At 39.3% G+C, this 23,019-nt stretch overlaps 1 protein-coding gene across 1 annotated transcript in view; it reads right to left on the reverse strand.

The window, feature by feature from the left end:
* Nucleotides 1-23,019, reverse strand: part of LOC137048646 (uncharacterized) — a 59,687-nt gene that overhangs the window by 12,131 nt on the left and 24,537 nt on the right. The window contains exons 9-12 of the mRNA XM_067426827.1: nt 20,263-20,361; nt 19,899-19,997; nt 16,417-16,512; nt 16,126-16,224 (exon numbers count right to left, since the gene is read on the reverse strand). Coding sequence (XP_067282928.1) covers nt 16,126-16,224; nt 16,417-16,512; nt 19,899-19,997; nt 20,263-20,361 — 393 coding nt within the window. The remainder of the gene's footprint in view (nt 1-16,125; nt 16,225-16,416; nt 16,513-19,898; nt 19,998-20,262; nt 20,362-23,019) is intronic.

Raw genomic sequence — 23,019 nt, forward strand, 5'->3', positions numbered from 1 at the left:
GTCCAGGACGAGTAATAGGTCATCAACTGTTCCATTGCATTTTTGGGCTCGTGTCTGAATAATATGCGCTTGAACTACCTTTTTAACTTCTGAGTCGTCGATGTCCAGCATTCCAGGATCTGGCTTTTTTGGCCACTGTCTTGTGCACAGAGCAGGAAACTTGGTCCTGAAAGTCAGCTTTCACTATTCAAGAACGCTTCAACGGTCTGTCCTCTCGAGACATGATCAGCAGGATTCAGATTGGTATTAACATATCTCCACTGAGAAGTCTGAGAGTGCTCCAAGATTGTCGTAATCCTATTGGCAACGAAAGTCTTGAATCTTGTACCTTCGCTGTTCAAATATTTCAGCACAGCCGTGCTATCTGTCCAAAAAATTGTTATTTTCCAGTTCAAGCTCTTTCTTCAGAAGCTTGTCCATCTTGACGGCAGCTTTTTACACTATTAAAGACTTGGATTCCCATCCTAAACATAGACAAAGTTTCAAAAACTAATGTTGGACGTTTGATGGAGTATTTCTGTGTCAAAAATACTCCTTCCGGTTTCTCACAAGTTTCGGAGAGTTTTTTCAAGTATGGGTCGGCTTGACGTTGATAGAGCGGAAGGGCCTTGTTAGAGCCCTGCACGGGCCTCAAATCTAGGCCCTAGCCCGGCCCCGGCCCGAGACGCTGAGGCCCTAGCCCGGCCCGTGTCCGACAGCTTATCACAATTCTCGGCCCGAGTCCGACTGGAGCCCGTGTTTTTGTTTATTTCTATTTTTATTTTATTTATTTTTTACATTTTAGCAGCCATTAAAATAGTTCTGTTTTGTTTTTAATGTCAAAGTAGTTATATTTCGTTTCGTTTCTTTATTAAGTTAATTTAGAAAAATGTTTAGAGCATTTTTTTGTTTGTTAAATTAAAGTTTTATTTTGTTTAAGTGACGACCAGTTAACCGCACCAAATTTTTAATCGATTTAATCTCTCAAATCAACTCTTGACTTGTCTTGCCTATAATAAAATCCATAGATGTAAAACACTTCAAGCATCACAATGTTAGTTAATTTCGCCTACTATTACCACCACAGTAAAAGGCATTTTTGACGAGCTGAGGCAGGCTGATTCTGCTCGCGGCTCTCGCAAACGGAGCTAAACAAATAAAAATATAAAAAGAACATGCAGGTTGTCTTATAGCCTACCTTACACCTACGCAAAATGAATATAAATCCGATCTTCAATTCCCGTGGTATATGCTCATTTATCGGAGTTTACAGCAACGAAAGCAAAAGATTCAAGATTTATAAGCATTTTATTCAGCAGCTCATTTCAAATTCAAAGACCGCAATATAAGAGAGAGGGACCTAAGCGCACTGGTAAGATCATTTAGTCTCATTCATTTTTATTGAAGATGAGTGTTGCAGCACCATCATATCTATCTGACTACAACATATAGCCCATAACACGCTCACACGTTTATTTTTTAACCGTTTGCCAGGAGTAAAATTTATACATGTGGTTTAAACAACCAGATACTGCCTGCATCGGTCGGTGCCACGCGGAAAACGTGTGCATGCTTCAAATAGAAGATAAGCCTATTTTCACGCGACATGCGAGCGTGTTGGAAGTGTTTCCAGGCGAAATATAACAGGAAAAGATGTTTATATGCCATTCTGACACGAATACATATTAATAAGAATGACATTTTCATGTTTGAAAGTCTGTAGGTTAACATAAATGCAGATATAGGCCTAATTGTAATAATAAAAAACAACATAATTATCGATTTTGAAATATTAAACCTGTCAATACAGAACGAAATATTCTGTGGCCTTTTGCCGTCAATAGGATATGGTATGGGCCGGCTACTGCCGACGTTGTCTTAGCTGTATCAATAGGCAATATATTTATATTTAACATGAAGTATAGGGCTTCCCTGTATAGCAGCAGATGCCCCGCGGAAGACACGCAAGAGAAACGCCACGCTCACAAGAAACGCGCGCTGCTGCTGCTGGCGCGGACTCTGAACCTATGCTCTGAACACTGTGCGAACCATATCTTGACAGTCGTGTTAGCTATTATGGTCTCGTGTTGTTTCCACCAGCGCAGAACATCTCATTGTTCCTTTTAATTAATACAATAAATATAAAACAAAGGAGAAGCCTAAAAAAGGCCCGAAGCCCGGCCTGCGTTTTAGGTATGACATGAAAATTGGCCTGAAGCCCGGCCCTAGGGGCGTAAAAAAGTCGGGGCCAGTCGGGCTCGGGCATAAATGCAAGGCTTTAGTCCTTGTATGGGCCGTATACGGGCTCTTCTCCCGGTAGGGTACGCACGCGTGACTAGAGCGAGGTGTAGCGCCCCCTATGCTCTGAGTGTAACCCAAGTGACCCTCCGGATTCTTTAAATTTGTCTCTCAACGTGCAACTATGCAATAATGTTATTCTTTCCCTTTAGTCTAAGCCTGTGTCTCTCCTAATGACTTCAAGCAACACAAATTGTTTAAGTATAATCAAAACAATAATATTTACACGATAAAAGAAATGTTAAATAAAGATCCCTGGTGCTATTTTGCTGCTCCATTAAACAGTTGCGACACTGACCAGAAAAAACCTAGTCTAAAGTCAGTGGCGCGTTGCGCGTTGCGCGTTGCGCGTTGTTCATTATGCTATTTTAAGGGCGCATGCTTGACATGCTTGATTGAAATTAAAATGCATAAACTGTGAATGAATAAAAGCTAAAATGGCTTGCCATAGCTGTCACGCACCAGTGGTGATCACAAACTCACGAAGAAGATGAAGATGAAGAAGGACTAGGAAGCGGACTTCAGTAAACAACACTTTAATAGCTACTTCACACACTGACAAAGACAGAGTGAACACAGAGGAACTAAATACACACACTAATGAAGAACATAACAAGGGGGGCAGGTGATAGAGATGATGACTAATTAACACAACAGGACTATACTAAACTAATGAGGGATGACAGTGGCAAAAAACAGACATGTGACAATAGCATGCTACTGTGTTTTATATTATGTATGTTAAAGCAATATTTGATTTATTGTTATTATTTACTGAGGGATGTGAATCCATATTGACCAGTATGTCCAGCTAATTAACTTCAACATTTTACATTCAATACAGCCTATAAATCAGTCAATCAATGTCAAATTGTCAATACATTGCTTTCCATCTTGCATAATTTGTGCAGTAGTTAAGAGTTTTAACTAAACATTGACTAAGAATATAATCATTGTCTTGTTTTAAAAGTATGTAGCTTATGTGCACTTATGATGAGGAGGAGGACCATATTGTTCTGTCGGTCTGGTATCCACACAGATATTTTTGCTGGAAAATGCACGTTTCATTTCATAAATGTTTCATTTCTATGGAATTACCTTTGTCTCAATAAAACCAAACGAAACTTTATAAAACTGAACAAAACTTTTTCAGAAACTATCGTAAATATGCCATTACAAAAGAAGAAAAAGACATTTTAAAAAAATCATTCTTTGTTAATGTTTTTCAAACATTCGTTTTCGCAAATCGTGGACTGTGAATGCATTGCCAAAGATTTTGCTTACTTTTCTCAGTTTTTCGTTTGCTGTTTTGACACAAACCTCTCGTGGGGGCGGGCTTAACAGATATCTACTCTGATTGGATAAAGAGGTTTTGATGGACAGGTGCTCGCTGACCTGCACATATTGGAATGATCTCACGGTGGTTTGTATTAGTTCGTAAAGATGAACTCTCAGGAGAGACATGGAGTGGTGGCGGCTTCATCTTCATCTTCTTCACCCGCTTGTTCTTCAAGGCAGCAATAAGTTTGTTTTATTGAAGTAACCAATAATATCGATAAAAGTTGTATCCATGTAGCCTAGAAATTTAGACGCACCCTAGTGGCAGCAAGTTTAGTAACTAGTAACTAGTAACTCTCAATACACTTCCGAGCTGTAAACGCCAAACTCTGGTCGGGCCAATCACATCATGAATAGAATTGGTGGGAGGGGCCATAATGACAACGGCCGCATTGCGTTTGCATACTTCTAGTAAACACAGAAACTGGCGAACGGCGGCGGTCTTTCGAATCAGCTTTGACCGCGACTCTGTAAGACTTGGAGTTAAGCTTTTCTCTGAGAAAAGAACAAAGAACGGCACTGAAGTCATTCTTAAGAAGGGAAGAAGTGTTCGGAGTTTTGCCGACCGGATTCGGCGAAAGTTTAATCTTTTAACTAACGTCAGCTCTGTTTTACCTTCATTGCTCCGGTTGGTTGTAGCACTATCCTATCGCGAGCAGAGGGAGTTTGAAAGACGACCGTTTATCCGCCCCTCGGATTGAGCCCTGTCTATGGTGAGTGTCCAGACCAAACATCTTGATGTGGGTCTGGCTTGTCAGGCTCCATGTACAGTGTGCAACAGTTCGTTGCGTGTTATTGATATACATAGGCGTAATTTGCGGGTGGGATGTGTCCCCACCACTTTTTGAAACATTGAAACAATCTTGTTGCACGGATGAACCTAACTAATACAAACAAAACATCTCTGGTTAACTATAAGAGCATATTATAGTTAGTTATCTGGCGGTCTAGCGCTCGTTGCTGCAGTTATCAGCATGTGCACTCTACACACAGACGAGCACTTTAATTGCTTAACGCCGTTGCAGAGACTTTCTATTTGTTCCGGTGAAATCATGAAATAAAATGCATTAAAAAAAACTGTCCCTGCTCTTGATATACTGATGATATTCAGTATAGATGCAAGAATTAAACATGAGGTTTATTTTAGCTAATAAATTAACTATTGAATTGATTTCTGGACATCTTAATATAATCTCCCCATCGAACCACAAGGTTTAACGTATTTTTATCACTCAATTATGTCGTAATAACGAGATCTTATGTCGTAAAAACGACATCATTTTCTCGTAATAACGAGATGTTATGTCGTAAAAACAACATCATTTTCTCGTTAAAACGACATATATTTTCTCCTAATAAGGACATGTGTTGTATGATGTGTACAAAATATGCCTTATGAGATTTCATTAAATATGAAAATTTATAAAGCATATGTGCCTTTGTCTCACTTCAATGTTTGAAAAGCAGAAGCAAGCTCAGCGTAGCCTAATCTTCCGCTACCTGTATTAGTGGCAGTGCCCAAAGCACGAAATTGTTGTAGTTTATTGATGTAGCTTACAGTTCATAACAGATCGCCATCTTCTAAATGGACCACTCGTCATTTTCGACGGACCCCGGCGAAGCCACGAATATTATAACTATCTATAGGCCTGTAAAACATATTTAAGACATGCATTAAAAACTACTTGTTTTTCCAGCTTCACTGGAAACAGGCCAGTGGGTTTGTTACGCACGTGACGTCAGTCCATTCCCAGCGTTCTTGGTTTGCTTCTTCTATGAATGTCCTTGAGTTGCCCAACCAGAGCTTAGACTTAAACCCAGTTAAACATGTTTGAAGATCTGAAAATGGCTGTGCACTGTCGCTCCTTTTTCAACCTGATGGAGCTTGAGAGTTCCTGCAAAGAAGAACGGGAGAAACTGGCCAAAAATAGCTGTGCCAAGCTTGTAGCATCATATTCAAAAATAATTGAGGCTGTATTTGGTGACAAAGGTGCTTCAATAGAATATCAAGCAAAGGCTGTGAATACTTATGTACATGTGATTTTGTTGCGTTTTTTATTTTTAATAAATTTGCAAAGATTTCAAAGAAACTTATTTCATGTTGTCATTTTAGGGTATTCTTTGTAGAATTGAGGAACAAATTATGAATTTAATCCATTTTGGAATAAGGCTGTAGCATGTAATGTGGGAAAAGAATACTTTCCAGATGCACTGCATTTCAAATGAGCAGTGTAACTTTTTATACATTAGGTTGACTGTATTTTATTTTGACAAGATACAGGCTGCGATGAAAAGTTTTTAGAACTGATAAATGTTGTGTGTGTGTGAGGCACAGACACGATCACTTGAATTTTTTTTTTTTTTTACATTGAATCAATTTAAAATACTCTGTGATTTATGGAGTATTTTTTTAATCTGTGAATGACATATTATTTGGATAACTCACAATAAAAACAAAACATTGCTTTGAGCTTACAGTGAGCTTTTTGAATGGCTGTCAACAACAAATAACAGGCGAGAAAGTGAAGGCATTTTTCATGAATGCAGCTGAGATGCTGACATCTAGTGGACGGAAGTAAAATATGTCACAAACCAGTTATTTACATTTGTTTACAACACTAGAAATAAAGCAAAATATTATTCTGTAAAAATACAAGAGACGATCAATGAAGATAATAAAGGACGATCTGAAATCTGTGATTCAGTGTGGATGTTTCTCAGCTGTATTATTAATTAGTATCTGTTTCATGTCCTGTATAGGTGCTGTGGGCTCTGTCTGGATGTTTCTCACTTGTATTATTATATTATGAGCATTAATATCTGTGAAAATCTGCACTGCTGTGGGAATCACTGTGTTTCTCTTCATCTCATGGATATTTTGCTATATGAACACAGAGCTGAGGAAACATTGGCCTGAACATTGTACAACTGCTCTCTGATCAGACAAAAACACTGAAGAAAACACACATGAGCTCTAGATCACAGATCGACTGAACTCGACTGATAATATGAGATGACCAGCAGCCGTTGATCGTATTAAAGAAATACTTAATAATTGTAGAATAATTCAAACTCCAGTGCTGCAAACATGATGATATTTGTCTTTATTCTCTTAATCTCATGAATTTATCTGAATGTACATATTACTAAGAGTACATATAATAATAGTGATAATACATGTAATAATAAGAGTACATGTGTACAATGCTTTTATAATGTAGATAATTTCATAATGAAGGATCTTATCAGCCAATCAAACATAAAAGTGTTATAACACAATAAAACAAACCTTGCATTACAGCTATTTATAAAAAACAAAAAACAAAAAATGGTACAAGACTATATATTAAGCAAACCATCAGTGTCATTTTTGTATTGATGCTTTTTACAATCCATGTGGTTTCAATGTCTCAAAGTGTTCAGGATAATTCAGGAATATTCCCTTTTCATGTTTGTGACAGCACTGAATCCGGCTGAGCTTCCTCCTGATCTTCAGTCTTCAGAGGCTCCATCTAATGTGTTTCTGTTTTCTTCTGTTCTCTTTTAGACACTTGTTAGAAAAGAAAAAAAAAAACTGAATTTTACATGTATTGTTATGAAAATTACACATTTTTCTTTTCAGATTTTTACATGAATTATATATTTTCAAAAACATGTTTTACTCTCAAACTGTGAGAAACTCTAAACAACCTGTTTTTCTTATTTGAGGTTGAGATATCAAAAATGAGCTTTCAGTCAGAATTTGTTTGTGTTCAGTATCAAACACTTCCACTAGATTGAACAGAAGTCTAGCTTATTTTTGACAGCAAACAATACAAGTGTGACTATATAATGGATGATTTTTTTTGTTCACACAGCAAGTGCTGAAAGTTTTGTACCATTCCGATGAAGTAAAAAAAAAAAAACACACAAAAAAAAAACACATAATATTTCTTATTTCAAAATGACCAAAGCCCTCGCAAATAGGTTAAACAAATACATTACAAAAATTATTCACCCTGACCAGACTGATTTCATCTCAGGGTGCTTCTTCTTCTTTAATGTGAGACGACTATTAAATATCCTATACTCAAAGTATGATTCTCTTTCGAATATTGCCATCTTGTCCCTGGATGCTGAAAAAGCTTTCGACCAAATTGAATGGAATTACATTATTTCAGTGCTCCGAGAGTTTGGGCTAGGAGAATCATTCACTCTTTGGGAATACTAAATCAGTATCTCAGCTCATCGGTTCTCAGAATCGAAAATGTACGAAAGATCAAACATGTCCAAAAGAACGGTTCTCGATTCTGTACTGGTGATCCGAGACCCTCTGCAACCCGTTCCTGACTCGAGAACTGCCATATAGCAGTGTGTGTGTAAGTGTGCTGAGAACTACTGCTTCTGAATTACCCCTCGTGTGAAGCCCTCCTCCCGAGCTAGGAGCCCGACAAGACACATGAGTATCATTTTCCTTTACATTATTTGTGTTTCCTTTTCATTATTTGTGTTTCATTTTCATTATTTGTGTTCAGTTTTCTTATTTCTATCTAGCCTTTTCTCTGATCTGTATTCACCATGTGCTTTCAAATCTCTACTATTACTACTAGCACTCGTAAATCACGCTCTGTACGCGTGAGACGCCGCAATCCTAATAATTTGCGCAGTCTACAGAAATCCTCTGCTACTTTACTCTCTATTCCAATTGGTCTCTGGAATTGCCAGTCTGCTGTAAACAAAGCAGACTGTATTTCATCTATTGGGACTCATTCTCAGCTCAGCCTCATGGCCCTAACTGAGACCTGGATCAAACCAGAGGACACTGCCACTCCTGCAGCCCTCTCAACCAATTTAACTTTTTCACACACTCCTCGGCCTATTGGGAGGGGTGGGGGTACTGGTTTGCTTATCTCAAATGATTGGAAATTTGATCTATTACCATCTCTATCGGCCAGTTCATTCGAATCACACTCAATCACTATTACTCACCCTGTTAAAATCCATGTGGTAGTGGTCTATCGTCCTCCAGGTCACCTCGGTAACTTTGTGGAGGAGTTGGATGTGTTACTTTCTAGCTTCCCTGAGGATGGCACTTCTCTGATTCTGCTTGGTGACTTCAACATCCATCTTGATAAACACCCAGCCGCAGACTTCAGCACTCTACTGACTTTATTTAATCTTAAGTTAGTATCTACTACGGCTACTCACAGATCAGGTAACCAATTAGACCTTGTATACACACGCAACTGCTCCACGGACAACACTTTAGTTACTCCATTACACACCTCAGACCACTTTCTCATCACTCTTAACCTCATACTGACTCCTGATACAACACGTACTCCTACACAGATTACCTTTCGGCGTAATCTACGCTCACTCTCTCCCTCTCGCCTATCCACTATGGTTTCATCTTCACTCCCTCCACCTGCTCAGTTCTCAGCACTGGATGCTAACTGTGCTACTGACACTCTTTGCTCCACTCTAACATCCTCCTTAGACAGTTTTTGCCCCCTTTCATCCAGACCATCCCGCCCCACCCCATCTGCCCCCTGGCTGTCTGATGCTCTCCGTGAACATCTAAAAACTATACTGACCTTACCTTGTATCAGTCTCTTCTCTCTTCTTTCTCTACAAATGTCTCCACTGCTAAAACAACATACAACAAAATCAACAATTGCTCTGACTCACACTCTTTAAAACATTCTCCTCTCTCCTTTGTCCTCGTCATCCCCCTCCTTCATCAACTCTTACAGCTGTTGACTTTGCATCATTTTTCACAAACAAAACAACTCTCATCAGCAACCAGTTCTCCTCACCACAAACTGACACGCACATCTCACATCTCAACAACTTACACGAACACGCTTCCATCCTTCTCTCCGCTCTCCGAGGCAGATATTTCTAAACTCATCCTTTCCAATCACCCTACTACCTGTTCACTTGATCCTATACCCACTCACCTCCTTCAGGACATTTCTTCTTCAATCACCCCTGCACTCACTCACATTGTCAACACTTCTCTTCACACGGGAACCTTTCCCACAGCATTTAAGCAGGCTCGGGTAACCCCACTGCTTAAGAAACCCTCTCTGAATCCAGCACTTTTAGAAAACTACAGACCGGTATCCCTTCTGCCTTTCATTGCAAAGACCCTTGAGCGAGTTGTGTTCAATCAACTCTCTGTGTTTCCTGAACAGAACAACCTCCTGGACAACAAACAATCTGGCTTCAAAAGCGGCCATTCGACTGAGACTGCCTTGCTCTCGGTAACTGAGGCACTTAGACTGGCAAAAGCAGCTTCCAAATCCTCAGTGCTCATTCTGCTGGATCTGTCTGCTGCTTTTGACACAGTTAACCTTCAGATCCTCCTGTCAACACTTAAGAAGACGGGGATCTCAGGAACTGCTCTCCAGTGGTTCAGGTCTTACCTCTTTGGTAGGTCCTACAGGGTGTCATGGGGAGGTGAAGTGTCTAAGTCACATCATCTAGCTACTGGGGTTCCCCAGGGCTCAGTCCTTGGACCACTTCTCTTCTCCATCTACATGTCATCATTAGGCTCTGTCATTCAGAAACACGGCTTCTCCTATCACTGCTATGCTGATGACACTCAACTCTACTTCTCATTTCAACCAGATGATCCTAAAGTCAGTGTTCGCGTCGCTTCCTGTCTGACAGACATTTCTGACTGGATGAAGGAGCATCAACTTCAACTCAATCTTGCAAAGACAGAATTACTTGTTTTCTCAACCAACCCTGCACTTCATCAAAATTTCTCCATTCAGTTTGGTTCATCAACCATAACTCTATCCAGGACAGCCAGGAACCTTGGAGTTGTGATTGATGATCAGTTAAACTTCACTGACCACATTACTGCAACAGCCCGGTCCTGCAGATTAGCTTTATACAACAGTAGAAAGATTAGACCCTTCCTATCAGAACAGGCTGCACAACTCCTGGTTCAAGCTCTTGTTCTCTCCAGACTGGATTATTGTAATGCTCTTCTGGCTGGGCTTCCAGCATGCACTATCAAACCCTTGCAGCTGATCCAGAATGCAGCGGCGAGAGTGGTCTTTAATGAGCCGAAGAGAGCGCATGTTACGCCTCTCTTCATCAAACTGCACTGGCTGCCAATGGCTGCTTGCATCAAATTCAAGGCACTGGTTCTTGCCTACAAAACAACCATTGGCTCTGCACCAATATACCTAAACTCACTTGTTCAGACTTACACACCCTCCAGAAGCTTGCGTTCTGCGAGTGAGCGACACCTTGTGGTTCCATCCCAAAGAGGCATGAAATTGCTCTCACGGACATTTTCCTGGACCATTCCCACCTGGTGGAATGACCTGCCAATCTCAATTCGTGCTGCTGAGTCTCTAGCCATTTAAAAAAAAAACATCTTAAGACACATCTCTTCGAATTGCACTGGACCAATAAAGAATAGCACTTTACTATCCATTTAAATTTAGTTTGTTTGTTCAAAAAATAATAATAATTGTTTGTGTACTGTGCTTAATTAACTGAGACTTCTTACAGCTCTTACAGGTTGTTGGCCTTGTCTGTTTCGTTGCTTCTATTGCTCTCCCCTTTTTTGTAAGTCGCTTTGGATAAAAGTGTCTGCTAAATGATTAAATGTAAATGTAAATTTATACAGTCTATATCAAAACTACTGTTAATACATTTTAAAATGTATATCAACTAAGAAATTAAATAAGCTGTTCCTGAAAATATCATGCATTATTGATAAAAAAAAAAAAAAAAAGGTTTGACCGTTTTACAATCCATGCATTGTGTTTCTAAACTTTAAAATAATACAGGGATAAGACAGCAATTATGTGATAAACATGTTTCAAACGTGATTCATTTTATACACTAAACCTGCATTTCGTTCCTCTGAACAAATAACATAACGCATGCTCAGCTCATCAGTTCTCAGTATTGAACGTGTCCGAAAGAAACAGTTTTCAATTTTGTACTGGTGATCCGAGAACCGCTTTACGTTCAGTTACATGCGGATGTTCTCATGTAGTTCTCTCAGCAAAACATGTCTCAGTTCAGTGAACTGTAGGAGTTACAACATATACGTCAAGATATCGAAGTATATATTTCAACATATACTTACAACATATAGTTCAAGATTTATGGTCTGTTAGGGACAGTAAGTCATGTTAGAAAGTGTGTAGCTATAGTAACTTGTGGGATCAGCGCTAATTTGAGACGCAAACCGTTTAGAACGATTCAGTGCGATTTGGTGAAATGGTTCGACTGCTTCACTAAAAAGAACCAGTTCAAAAGAACGATTCATTCGCAAACCAGACATCACTAGCACAGAGGCACTAGACAAGGGTGCCCACTATCGCCATTACTTTTCGACATTGCTATAGAACCCCTCGTGACGGCCATAAGAAATAACCCACTTATTGTCAGGGGCTGCTGAAATGGAGGACTCAGATGCAGAGTGAACAAAAGACAACTTATTGACAAGACTCTAAACAGGGAACGACAAGGAAGTGACAAGGTGTGGAGCAGGGGACAGACGCCACAATGACAGGCAGGGGAGATGACCACTCAGACCAGTCCAAGGAGACAATGAACTTGAGGACAGCTTGGGAGGCAGGCAGGGCGATGGTGGAAAAACCTGAGACTTGATGTTCCCTCTCAGAATCAGCTCCAGTCTTAGCTGTCAGGCAGTAGGAGACAGTGGCCAGTAAAAACTCAGGGTAGAAGGCAGGAACCAACACAACACACACACAAGACAAGACTTTAGACAAGACAACAAGAGATAACAGACAAACTAACAACTATGACTAAAGAAAACAAAACCTAAATAATAACTGGAGCTAGCAAAAGAGAGAAAAAAATCATATAAAACCAAGTTCTAAAAAGACTGAAACTAAGAAATAAAAAAGAAATAAAACAAGACTGCACTCTTACAGGAAACTAGAGAGAAACTAAATAAAAGTCAAGCTATCAAAAACAAGACAACTAAATAAGGCTAGGGAGAACTACATCAAAAATAAAGGCTAGAACTAGACAAGGGTAAAAATTCAGGAACAAAGAAAAATCAGATTTTATCAAAAAGGATAATCTCAGACAAGGAAAACTAAATCTAGCACTAACTGACAAGGAACTAGAGAATAGCATGCATACAACAATTGCACACAAAAGCAACAAACCAGCAAGGACATGAGGGAAGGTAGCACAATGTAAAGGGACCTGGGGCCTGTTCTTCGTACATCGCTAACTCGGTTAGCTGGATTTGATTGTTGACGATTGGGCTCAATCTCGGATTGTTTGGTTCTTCGATGCTCATGTTGGACTTGTTGTCATAGCAACAAATATGTTAGCTTAAACCTGCTCGGGAGCTTATTTCATGTAAACAGGATTAGATCGCATCTTGAGGTGATATTTAAAATATGTCCCAGCCACTGCTACTTTATTACAAGAATTCATTACTGAACAAGGGTCAATAATACTTTTAAATAATAATAATATAATAGTTTATTTGAAAATAATATTATAATGTTGTGTAAACGGTGCATATAATACTATAGACACAGTCACTTGATTGAGAAATTTATTTGTGATGGAATAATTACTTTATAGTTGTATTGGAGGTTTATACACGTCGTAGAGTTAATATGCGTCGTGCACACTGATCTATGTATAGATCAGTAGTTGTGCATTAATTTGAGTGATGACGGATATTATGGGAGTTGCTGGATGCAGTGCAAGAGATGCAGATAAATTGATCTTGACTCTTAAGGAACTTTAAATAATATTGTCACGTAACAAATCTGCTTCAAATTGAATTAAAAATTGAATTACAACGTTGAAATAAAAATGTAATGGGTGTACAGATACTATAAAATCGTGAATATAAATAATTGGGAATCATGTTCATTCAAAAAGTTCAGATTTAAGTTATCTAACTTTTATGTTGTTTCCTTATAAAGGTTCAGAAATTCAAATTTTTCAAGTTTTTTGCTAGGTGGCTTTTTTAATTATATGATGTCATCACGTTGTCTTGGCGCAAGTCAATCGTTGCATTGCTGATCGTAGTTTCGAGTATCGATGCATCTGCCCTCTTCAGGGATCACAAGAACGTGCAGTAATCTTAGATAAATTAATCCAGATATTTTAATCCAATCATCTAATTTGTTTGAAGAAATTAGCAAGAGATCAGTTATCACGATTAGAAAATCTGGGATCTGTCAAATCATCTCAGATGTATTAAGCGAGGTACGAAGAATGGACCCCAGAGGATAGGAGGATTAGGTGAGCACAATTAGTGAAACATGGACTAGACCAGAATAAACAAGGCGGCGTGGTTACAGCAAACAAGGAGGCAGGGCAAGAGGAACACATGGCAAACACAAAGAAAGACAGAGCCATGTGCTAATGCTGCATTCACGTGCCCTCGGAATTATCGTAAATACGAGTTTCCTAGGTAAAAATTGCACATGGATGCCCTCCCATTTCAAAATTTGAATGGGATGAGCTCGTAATCACGACTTCAGAAGTGGGAATTATTAAATTTACAATAGCTCGTGAAGGCGACATAAGACACAACACTAACATCAAAACATTAAAGAAAGACAACACAGACAAGGCTGCTAGGGCAGAACCCTGACACTTATTTTATCTCCCATATAGGTAAGTAAATCATCACATATCCTTATATGCCAATGACATTATTCTTTACCTTATCCAGTGTGTATCTGTATTTGCACTCATCAAATGATTAGATTTCCATGTTTTCACTTCAGTGAGTAATGAAGCCAATCACAGACATGTTTGTAGATTTCAACAACGCAGTTGGCCAATCACAGGTGTTGAACTTGTAATCCACTCACCGCTCGAGTGTTTGTCCGGGTACTGAGTTCAGTTAACATGCGCGTCAATCCTCTGTACGTGCAGACATGAAAATAAGAGATTCATTGTACACCAGCTTCATTGTGGAACTTTGTGAGATTGCGTTTATTGAATGAGTGACAGCTTTTATTGATTATAAAGGGAGCGCTCTTTGCGCGCTGTCTAGGCAATATAATTATTATTTATTTTTTATTATAGGTCTATAATATATTCAGAATTTGAATAAAACTGTTGTATTCCATTCTTGACAAGCAGCCACATACACGCTTCAATACACTGACCCATCCACACGTGGGATTCACTCAAAAAAATATGATGAATGACAGTTATAAATATTAATGTCGAAATCAGGCTCATAAAATTTTTAGGAAAACACTACTCCTGGCTGTATTTCATTATCCATGGATCCCTGAATATTTGGTAAGTTGTAAGGAACACTATATCGAGCCCAACGTTTAGTTTAAACTGATGATCGTTTGATCAACTCACGGTTTCTTCTATTAACTCCAGTCACGCAGCAACTCTTCTGCCACCAGCTCCGGCTGAGGGGGCGTGTTCCGGCGGGAAAGTGACGCGGATGCATTCTCTCTGTATTTCCAGATTAGGTAAAACATTTAAGTTACCGCCCACCAAATCTATCCATACCTACCCCTGTTGCTTACAATCACCCCTTTAAGCCATAATTTGCAGAGTCCACATTTTTATCTTTGTCCAGTAGAGGAATGGTTGCAGTGAGAGACTACATGTAGACTGTAAATTCCCCACATTTCCCCAGCTGACAGAAAAAATTGATCTTCTAGCGTCACATTTTTTTTAGATACCTTCAGCTGAGAAACTATTTTCGAAAGTCTATCCCACATTTTGATCTATTTACAGATGAAAATAAAAATATACAAATTACTTTCTTCCTCTCCTGAAGCCCCTAATCTGATTTCTCATTGTATGGATAATTTCACCAGCCAACTCAACATATCTACCCTACATCTGAAAGATTCTTAGGAAAAGGATTCAGGTATTTTGTTATCTGATGAGGGCTGGGTTGGGTCTATTAAGATCATAAGTACATGTTCTATAAACTCAAGACATCAACTAATTCAATATAAAGTAGCACACAATCTTTATTATTCTAGGACTAAGCTTAGCAAATTCTATCCTTCCACCTACTCTATCTGTAACAAGTGTGAATCTGCACACTTTTGGTACAAACATTTTAAATTCTATCCAGAAGCTTATTCTTGTGACCTCTGTTTTGACCCGGCTATTCAGAAAGTTGTACAATTTGGTATGGTGGTAGCCAAAAAAATAATAATTCTATGTCTATGAAAAAAGGTATCAAAACTTTTAAAATATTGGCTGGCTTAACTCTCCACTTTGCATTTAGCCTGACATAGACATAACATCTCAGGTAATATTGCAGGCTTTGAAGCCACCAGAGAACATTTTCTTAACTGTCTATCGACTGTTAGTGATAATAGCTTAAAAGTTTGACCCTTTTCATCACCTACAAGTCTACGTTATACTGCCCAAGTCCACTGGCATAAATATATAAAATGTATAGAACTGATCTAATTTAAAGGTTGTTAAACGAGAGAACAGATGAAGATCAGCTCATGTGATGTAAATGTGATCTAATGGACGATTCTGCTTCATACTCACGGGACTCAAATAATCCTGAAAACAGCAGAGATACGGCAAAGACACATTCAAACAGAAAGACGATGAATCTCAGATCTCCAACCGTACGATCTCCATTCACTGAAAAAGATGAGAATGAATTATCATCTTTGTTTCGAGAAATGAAATCAATGTATATTTGTGTAATTGCTTGAGGTGATTTCTGCCTCAGTGTGAGACACTTCAGTATTTCAGTCACTCAGGATTAAAATGATCTTATTAATATATGCTTAAATATATTTACCATGAGCGTTATTATGTGTGTTCATTTACCTTTTTTCAGGATCAGTTCTGTTATCAGAACAGTGGAGGTCAGGAAAACAACAACAACTGATCCATACACATACACCACGACATAACGGTGAAAATCTGTAACGCAAGTTTAAACATTAAGGGTGGGTTGCACCAACAAGGATTAAATTCAACTAAATTGAGAGCTAATCTAGGATTTGTTTGATCTAGGCTTTATTTTAAATCGAGTTGTGTTGCACCACTTAATTTCAAACCCAGATTAACAAATCTGGAATTAGAATTCAACCTGCGATTAAAACTATCAGTTAATGGAGTATATATTGTGGCGGTGTACTTATGACAAACAACTGTCATGATTGGCTATCATGAGTGACTATAGTTGCTTCGCTCTTGACAGCGCCGCCCATCCTGTTTGATCGAGTGGAGCGGGCATGAGAAACACGAGGCACGGTCCCGATCACTGGCTCTCACATCATCATCACAGCTGCCGACCGTTAAATGCTAAATATAATCCTCTCTTCTTTTCTTTGTCCGACACCGAGGTGCACCGAGATGAGTGACGGATCTGCATCCTGGACTCGATAGCAGGCGTAAACTCACGGGCCACCACTACACACTCTGACGGCTCTATTCGCTTTAATTTTCATTTTTATTAGTAACGTTAGGCTAATAAATAACTCCGAGATCTGGCGACACACCCATTGTTTCTATCTCTGTTCAATCATCTGCATAGTTTAATTATAGGTGCACTTTATTTTATTATTATTAATAAATATTATTTTACTATTATTTATTATTACCTCACATCCAAGTTTAAAATTAATCTATAATTGAGATTTAAATCTGAGTTTAAAGTTATGCAGCAACAGGATTAAAGTTAATCTATTTTAAATAGAAATTAAATCCAGGATTAAAATGATGGATTAAATGTAAACCTGCTTATTTTTAAACAAGGTTTAACGTTTGGTGCAACAGAATTATAAACCTTAATGTAATCTAGATTTAAGATTAATCCTTGTTGGTTCAACCCACCCTAATAAAATAAAGTGCACCTACAATTAAACTATGCAGAGGATTGCACAGAGATAGAAACAGTGGGTAAAGAGCGGAGTAACTACAGGGAGTGCAGAATTATTAGGCAAGTTGTATTTTTGATGATTAATTTTATTATTGAACAACAACCATGTTCTCAATGAACACAAAAAAACTCATTAATATCAAAGCTGAATATTTTTGGAAGTTTTAGTTTTAGCTATTTTAGGGGGATATCTGTGTGTGCAGGTGACTATTACTGTGCATAATTATTAGGCAACTTAACAAAAACCAAATTTATACCCATTTCAATTATTTATTTTTACCAGTGAAACCAATATAACATCTCAACATTCACAAATATACATTTCTGACATTCAAAAACCAAACAAAAACAAATCAGTGACCGATATAGCCACCTTTCTTTGCAAGGACACTCAAAAGCCTGCCATCCATGGATTCTGTCAGTGTTTTGATCTGTTCACCATCAACATTGCGTGCAGCAGCAACCACAGCCTCCCAGACACTGTTCAGAGAGGTGTACTGTTTTCCCTCCTTGTAAATCGCACATTTGATGATGGACCACAGGTTCTCAATGGGGTTCAGATCAGGTGAACAAGGAGGCCATATCATTAGATTTTCTTCTTTTATACCCTTTCTTGGCAGCCACGCTGTGGAGTACTTGGACGCGTGTGATGGAGCATTGTCCTGCATGAAAATCATGTTTTTCTTGAAGGATGCAGACTTCTTCCTGTACCACTGCTTGAAGAAGGTGTCTTCCAGAAACTGGCAGTAGGACTGGGAGTTGAGCTTGACTCCATCCTCAACCCGAAAAGGCCCCACAAGCTCATCTTTGTTGATACCAGCCCAAACCAGTACTCCACCTCCACCTTGCTGGCATCTGAGTCGGACTGGAGCTCTCTGCCCTTTACCAATCCAGCCACGGGCCCATCAAGACACACTCTCATTTCATCAGTCCATAAAACCTTAGAAAAAGAAGTCTTGAGATATTTCTTGGCCCAGTCTTGACGTTTCAGCTTGTGTTTCTTGTTCAGTAGTGGTCGACTTTCTGCCTTTCTTACCTTGGCCATGTCTCTGAGTATTGCACACCTTGTGCTTTTGGGCACTCCAATGATGTTGCAGCTCTGAAATATGGCCAAACTGGTGGCAAGTGGCATCTTGGCAGCTGCAGGCTTGACTTTTCTCAGTTCACGGGCAGTTATTTTGCGCCTTGGTTTTTCCACACGCTTCTTGCGACCCTGTTGACTATTTTGAATGAAACGCTTGATTGTTCGATGATCACGCTTCAGAAGCTTGGCTATTTTAAGACTGCTGCATCCCTCTGCAATATATCTCACTATTTTTGACTTTTCTGAGCCTGTCAAGTCCTTCTTTTGACCCATTTTGCCAAAGGAAAGGAAGTTGCCTAATAATTATGCACACCTGATATAGGTTGTTGATGTCATTAGACCACACCCCTTCTCATTACAGAGATGCACATCACCTAATATGCTTAATTGGTAGTAGGCTTTCCAGCCTATACAGCTTGGAGTAAGACAACATACATAACGAGGATGATGTGGTCAAAATACTCATTTGCCTAATAATTCTGCACTCCCTGTATAGTCACTCATGATAGCCAATCATGACAGTTGTTTGTCATAAGTACACTGCCACAATATATACTCCATTCACTGATAGACTTCTATAAATATATTTTCAGGCGTATGAAAGTGCACGCGCTGACGCAGTGTTTTCAATTCCTGCTTGATCAGTTGGCTAACAGTCTACGTAGCGCTTTATAAAGACAACTGACATTTTCCAAGTTTATTTCCTTTCCTACTTGTCAGAGAGAGTTCCTGGTGATCAGTACAGAAGAAAATTTTATATTAGTATTGTTGCTGTCAATGGCGAATCCATCATGGCGGCGAAAATTTATCGTAAATGGAGGTTTTAATCGCAGGTTAAATTCTAATCCCAGATTTGTTATTCTGGGTTTAAAATTATGTGGTGCAACACAACTCGATTTAAAATGAAGCCTTGATCAACAAATCCTAGATTAGCTCTAAACTTAGTGTTTTAGTAAAGTTACTTAACTACTATTTAACTATTGGAAAAATATTAGTAGAGAAAATGATTGAAAACCCTCAGAGATACACAGAAAAACAGTCTCTGACTATGAGTCTTTGTTTGTTTGATTTATGAAGTATTTTATGCCATGTAACTGTATTGATTTAAATTACAGTGTTGAACTGTGATATTCATCTGATAATTACTGTTAATTAATGAGATGGATCGATGTCTCTGCGCCTGTCAGCGTTTCCATCAGAAATCAGATTCATAACACTTAAAACAAACCTGCCTAATATCTCTGTCCCTGCACGGTTTAATGCCATCAAGTATGAACTGTAAATGAATTCAAACTGATGTAGAAAAACACAGAAGAAAAAAGATGATGATCAATACTGTACCTCGAGAAAAACTGAAATAATAGGAAGTATCATCTGTAAACTTCATAACTGTCCAGATGATCTGCAGAAACATCAGCACACAGCCCCATCCGAGAGGATCTGTAGATCAGATCAGATAAAGATTCACTTCTCCAGCACTTTCTACACAAGTGTCTCATTTATATCCTGAACATGTGATCAACCTTAATATGTCCTGATCATGTGATCAACATTTATATGTCCTGATTATGTGATCAACTCTCTGCCATGACTCCAGTATTTAAATGACAAGCTAATGAACTTCAGCATAAATACACTTTATAAAATAAACTTATATTTTCTAGATCAATGATGTGTTGTAATTTAAAAAAAATAAAAATATGACCTGTGGTTTTCTCCAGTGTCATTATGTAAAGGCCGAATATTACTGCATTCATCACTAATATGAAGATTAACATCACAGGTCTTATGACTGATTCTGAACCTAAAAGAGATGAGAGTGACAGAATGAGTGCATGAATAGACAGAAATAGAGCTGATCAGAGATTAAACTGAATAAAGACACTCAATGTGAAGATGATTAGAAAACAGAGAAACATCTGAACACAGATCATCACGATCCGAAACACTGAAGAATCAAATTAATATACAAGATGGCGGATGGTCAGTCGAGTGTGGTAGCTGCTCTACTACTCTACACGCTAATCTTAAAATGTGTACATCCAGTAAATATCTATGCACTTAAGCAGTCTGATAATAGATATTTACATAAAATTAACGACAATTGTGAATTGTGAAGCCATCGATGGGATCTTTTGGCATAAACAAACAGACATGATCAATTGCTTCTCTGGATATGGAGAGTATGCGTTTACTATCCCCTTCCAAACTGCACGTCGGCATTACCGAAGAAATCTGGAAGGAACAGCGTGTAAACAACAATACAATAATGCTGTAATAATTAGCAACTGCTTGCTTTTGTCCGGAGACATTCATCAGTGGCCTGGTCCAACTATTGTAACAGATGAGGGGAGCATTGTTGACAATTCCATCTGCAACTCTACCTCTAATCAGGTATGTAGATTATTCAAAGCCTACTCATATTTTGAAACTAGACAGCAAATTCATACTCTATGACGCATGCTCTCCCCGAGCTGGGTCCCATGATGATGGCCCAGTTGAGTTTTAATGCTGATCTGGCTCTGTCGATGGGCGCTGCGACTGGTGAGCGTCCGTGGCAAAACTCATGGAGGGGAGGACTGTCGTTGTCATTTGAATCCTGAGCAGGCCTACCCCAGAGGATTTAGTGTCCGTTTGGCAGGGTTGATATGTTGGCCTGGTGGTGCAGCAGACTGAGAGTCATCCACCGGTAGAGACTTTGTTGGTGGGAATTCACTCAATGATGGCACATTCTCAGGTCGCGGTTGACGGCAGGGATTGTATGCCCGTAAATTCAAGTGACAAGCAATTGAACAATAAACTGCATGAACATAAACAGGTACATAATAAAAAGCGAGCAGCGGTGAACAGAGAAATACAATAGAATCGGATAATCACTCCATCAAAATTTTAGCAAAATTTGGAAAACCTAATATGATCTCAGACAGACTGAAACATCTTGGATTCATGGTCGAACAGAAAGCATCCAGCTCTGTTTACATTTGCCCCCGTTGTAAGGTCATTTGTATTGCAATTAGAACGCGATTTGTAATATTTTGAAATCTTTTGAGTCTTTGGAAAATTGTGTCTCACAAACTTTATTCAAATTCAGATGTGTTAGAAGAACATTTCCAGGCTTAAGCATAGTTACGCTATTTAGTTATTTACATAGGTAGTTATTTATTTACAATTTTTACCAGATCTTGTGTGAGGAAATAAGCAAAGCAAGGCCAGATACAGAGCTGCTGTGTGGTGTTGGCACATGATCACACTGTCCATCCTCCTCATCAAAGTAGCCGGTGTAATTCACATCTGGTAGCCGCGTGTTGTTCTTTGCTCAGGTTTTAACAAAGAGGAAAAGTTTAAATCGCTTAAAACGGACGCGATAGCTTATTCGAACGAGAGATGTTCAGCATGCAGCATCGATCTTTGTAATGTACAAAATCTGCTTACTTCACCGTCGCTGCGCTGTCGTCATCGTGTAAAGCCCGCCCCAAAGTTTATGATTGCCACAATTTCGACGGATTAGAAATGGGTTTGAATGGGCTCTTGGCCAGACTACTTAAGTAAGCAAATCTTAAGCTTAAGCTTAAGCAAATCAATGATCTCCTTGAGGGCAAGCTTGATAGCGAGAAGTTCCCTGTTTCCGATATCATAGTTTACCTCCGCCAGGCTGAGCTTGCGGGAGAAGAAGGTCATTGGATGGAGTCTGCTGGGATTCCCCTGCTGCTGAGATAGCACCGCTTCCACTCCAAGATCTGGGTTGGGGTGGATGAGGATTGGACTGGGATGCGGTGGTGAAGGTGGTCTTCAGGACTTTGAAGGCTTGTGGGGCTGCTGGGGACAAGAACAGAGACTGATTTTTGAGGAGATGGGTGAGAGGACTGGAGATGGAGCTGTAGTTTTGGATGAAGCGTTGATAGAAGTTGGCGGAACCTAAGAATCGTTGGAGCTGTTTGATGTTTGTGGGAGTGGGCCAGGACTGGATGGCTTCCACCTTCCACTGGTCCATCCGGATGCCACTGTGATCAATGATATATCCGAGAAACTGCAATGAGGGCTGGTGGAATGAGCACTTCTCGGGTTTCAGGAAGAGATGGAAGCTCCTCAGGCGTTGGAGGACCTCCGAAATGTGACGGCGATGGTCAGCCAGGCTCCAGAAGTATATCAAGATGTCATCTATATAGACCAGGACGAACTTGTGGAGAAACTCACGGAGCACCTCATGGATGAAATCCTGGAATAGAGAATATGGCCAATCCATATGGCATGACAAGATATTCATAATGGCAAGTAGGTGTCACAAAGTTTCCATTCGACTTCCATTCATCCCCCTCACATATCCAGATGAGGTTGTACGCGCTGCGGAGGTCCAGCTTCATGAACACAGTGGCACCATGGAGATGTTCCAGCGCAGCAGGGACGAGAAGAAGTGGATAGCGGAACTTGACAGTTATGTTGTTGAGTGCTCGGTAGTCTATGT

This window comes from Pseudorasbora parva, chromosome 2, assembly GCF_024679245.1.
Source record: "Pseudorasbora parva isolate DD20220531a chromosome 2, ASM2467924v1, whole genome shotgun sequence".
Taxonomy (NCBI): Eukaryota; Metazoa; Chordata; class Actinopteri; order Cypriniformes; family Gobionidae; genus Pseudorasbora; species Pseudorasbora parva.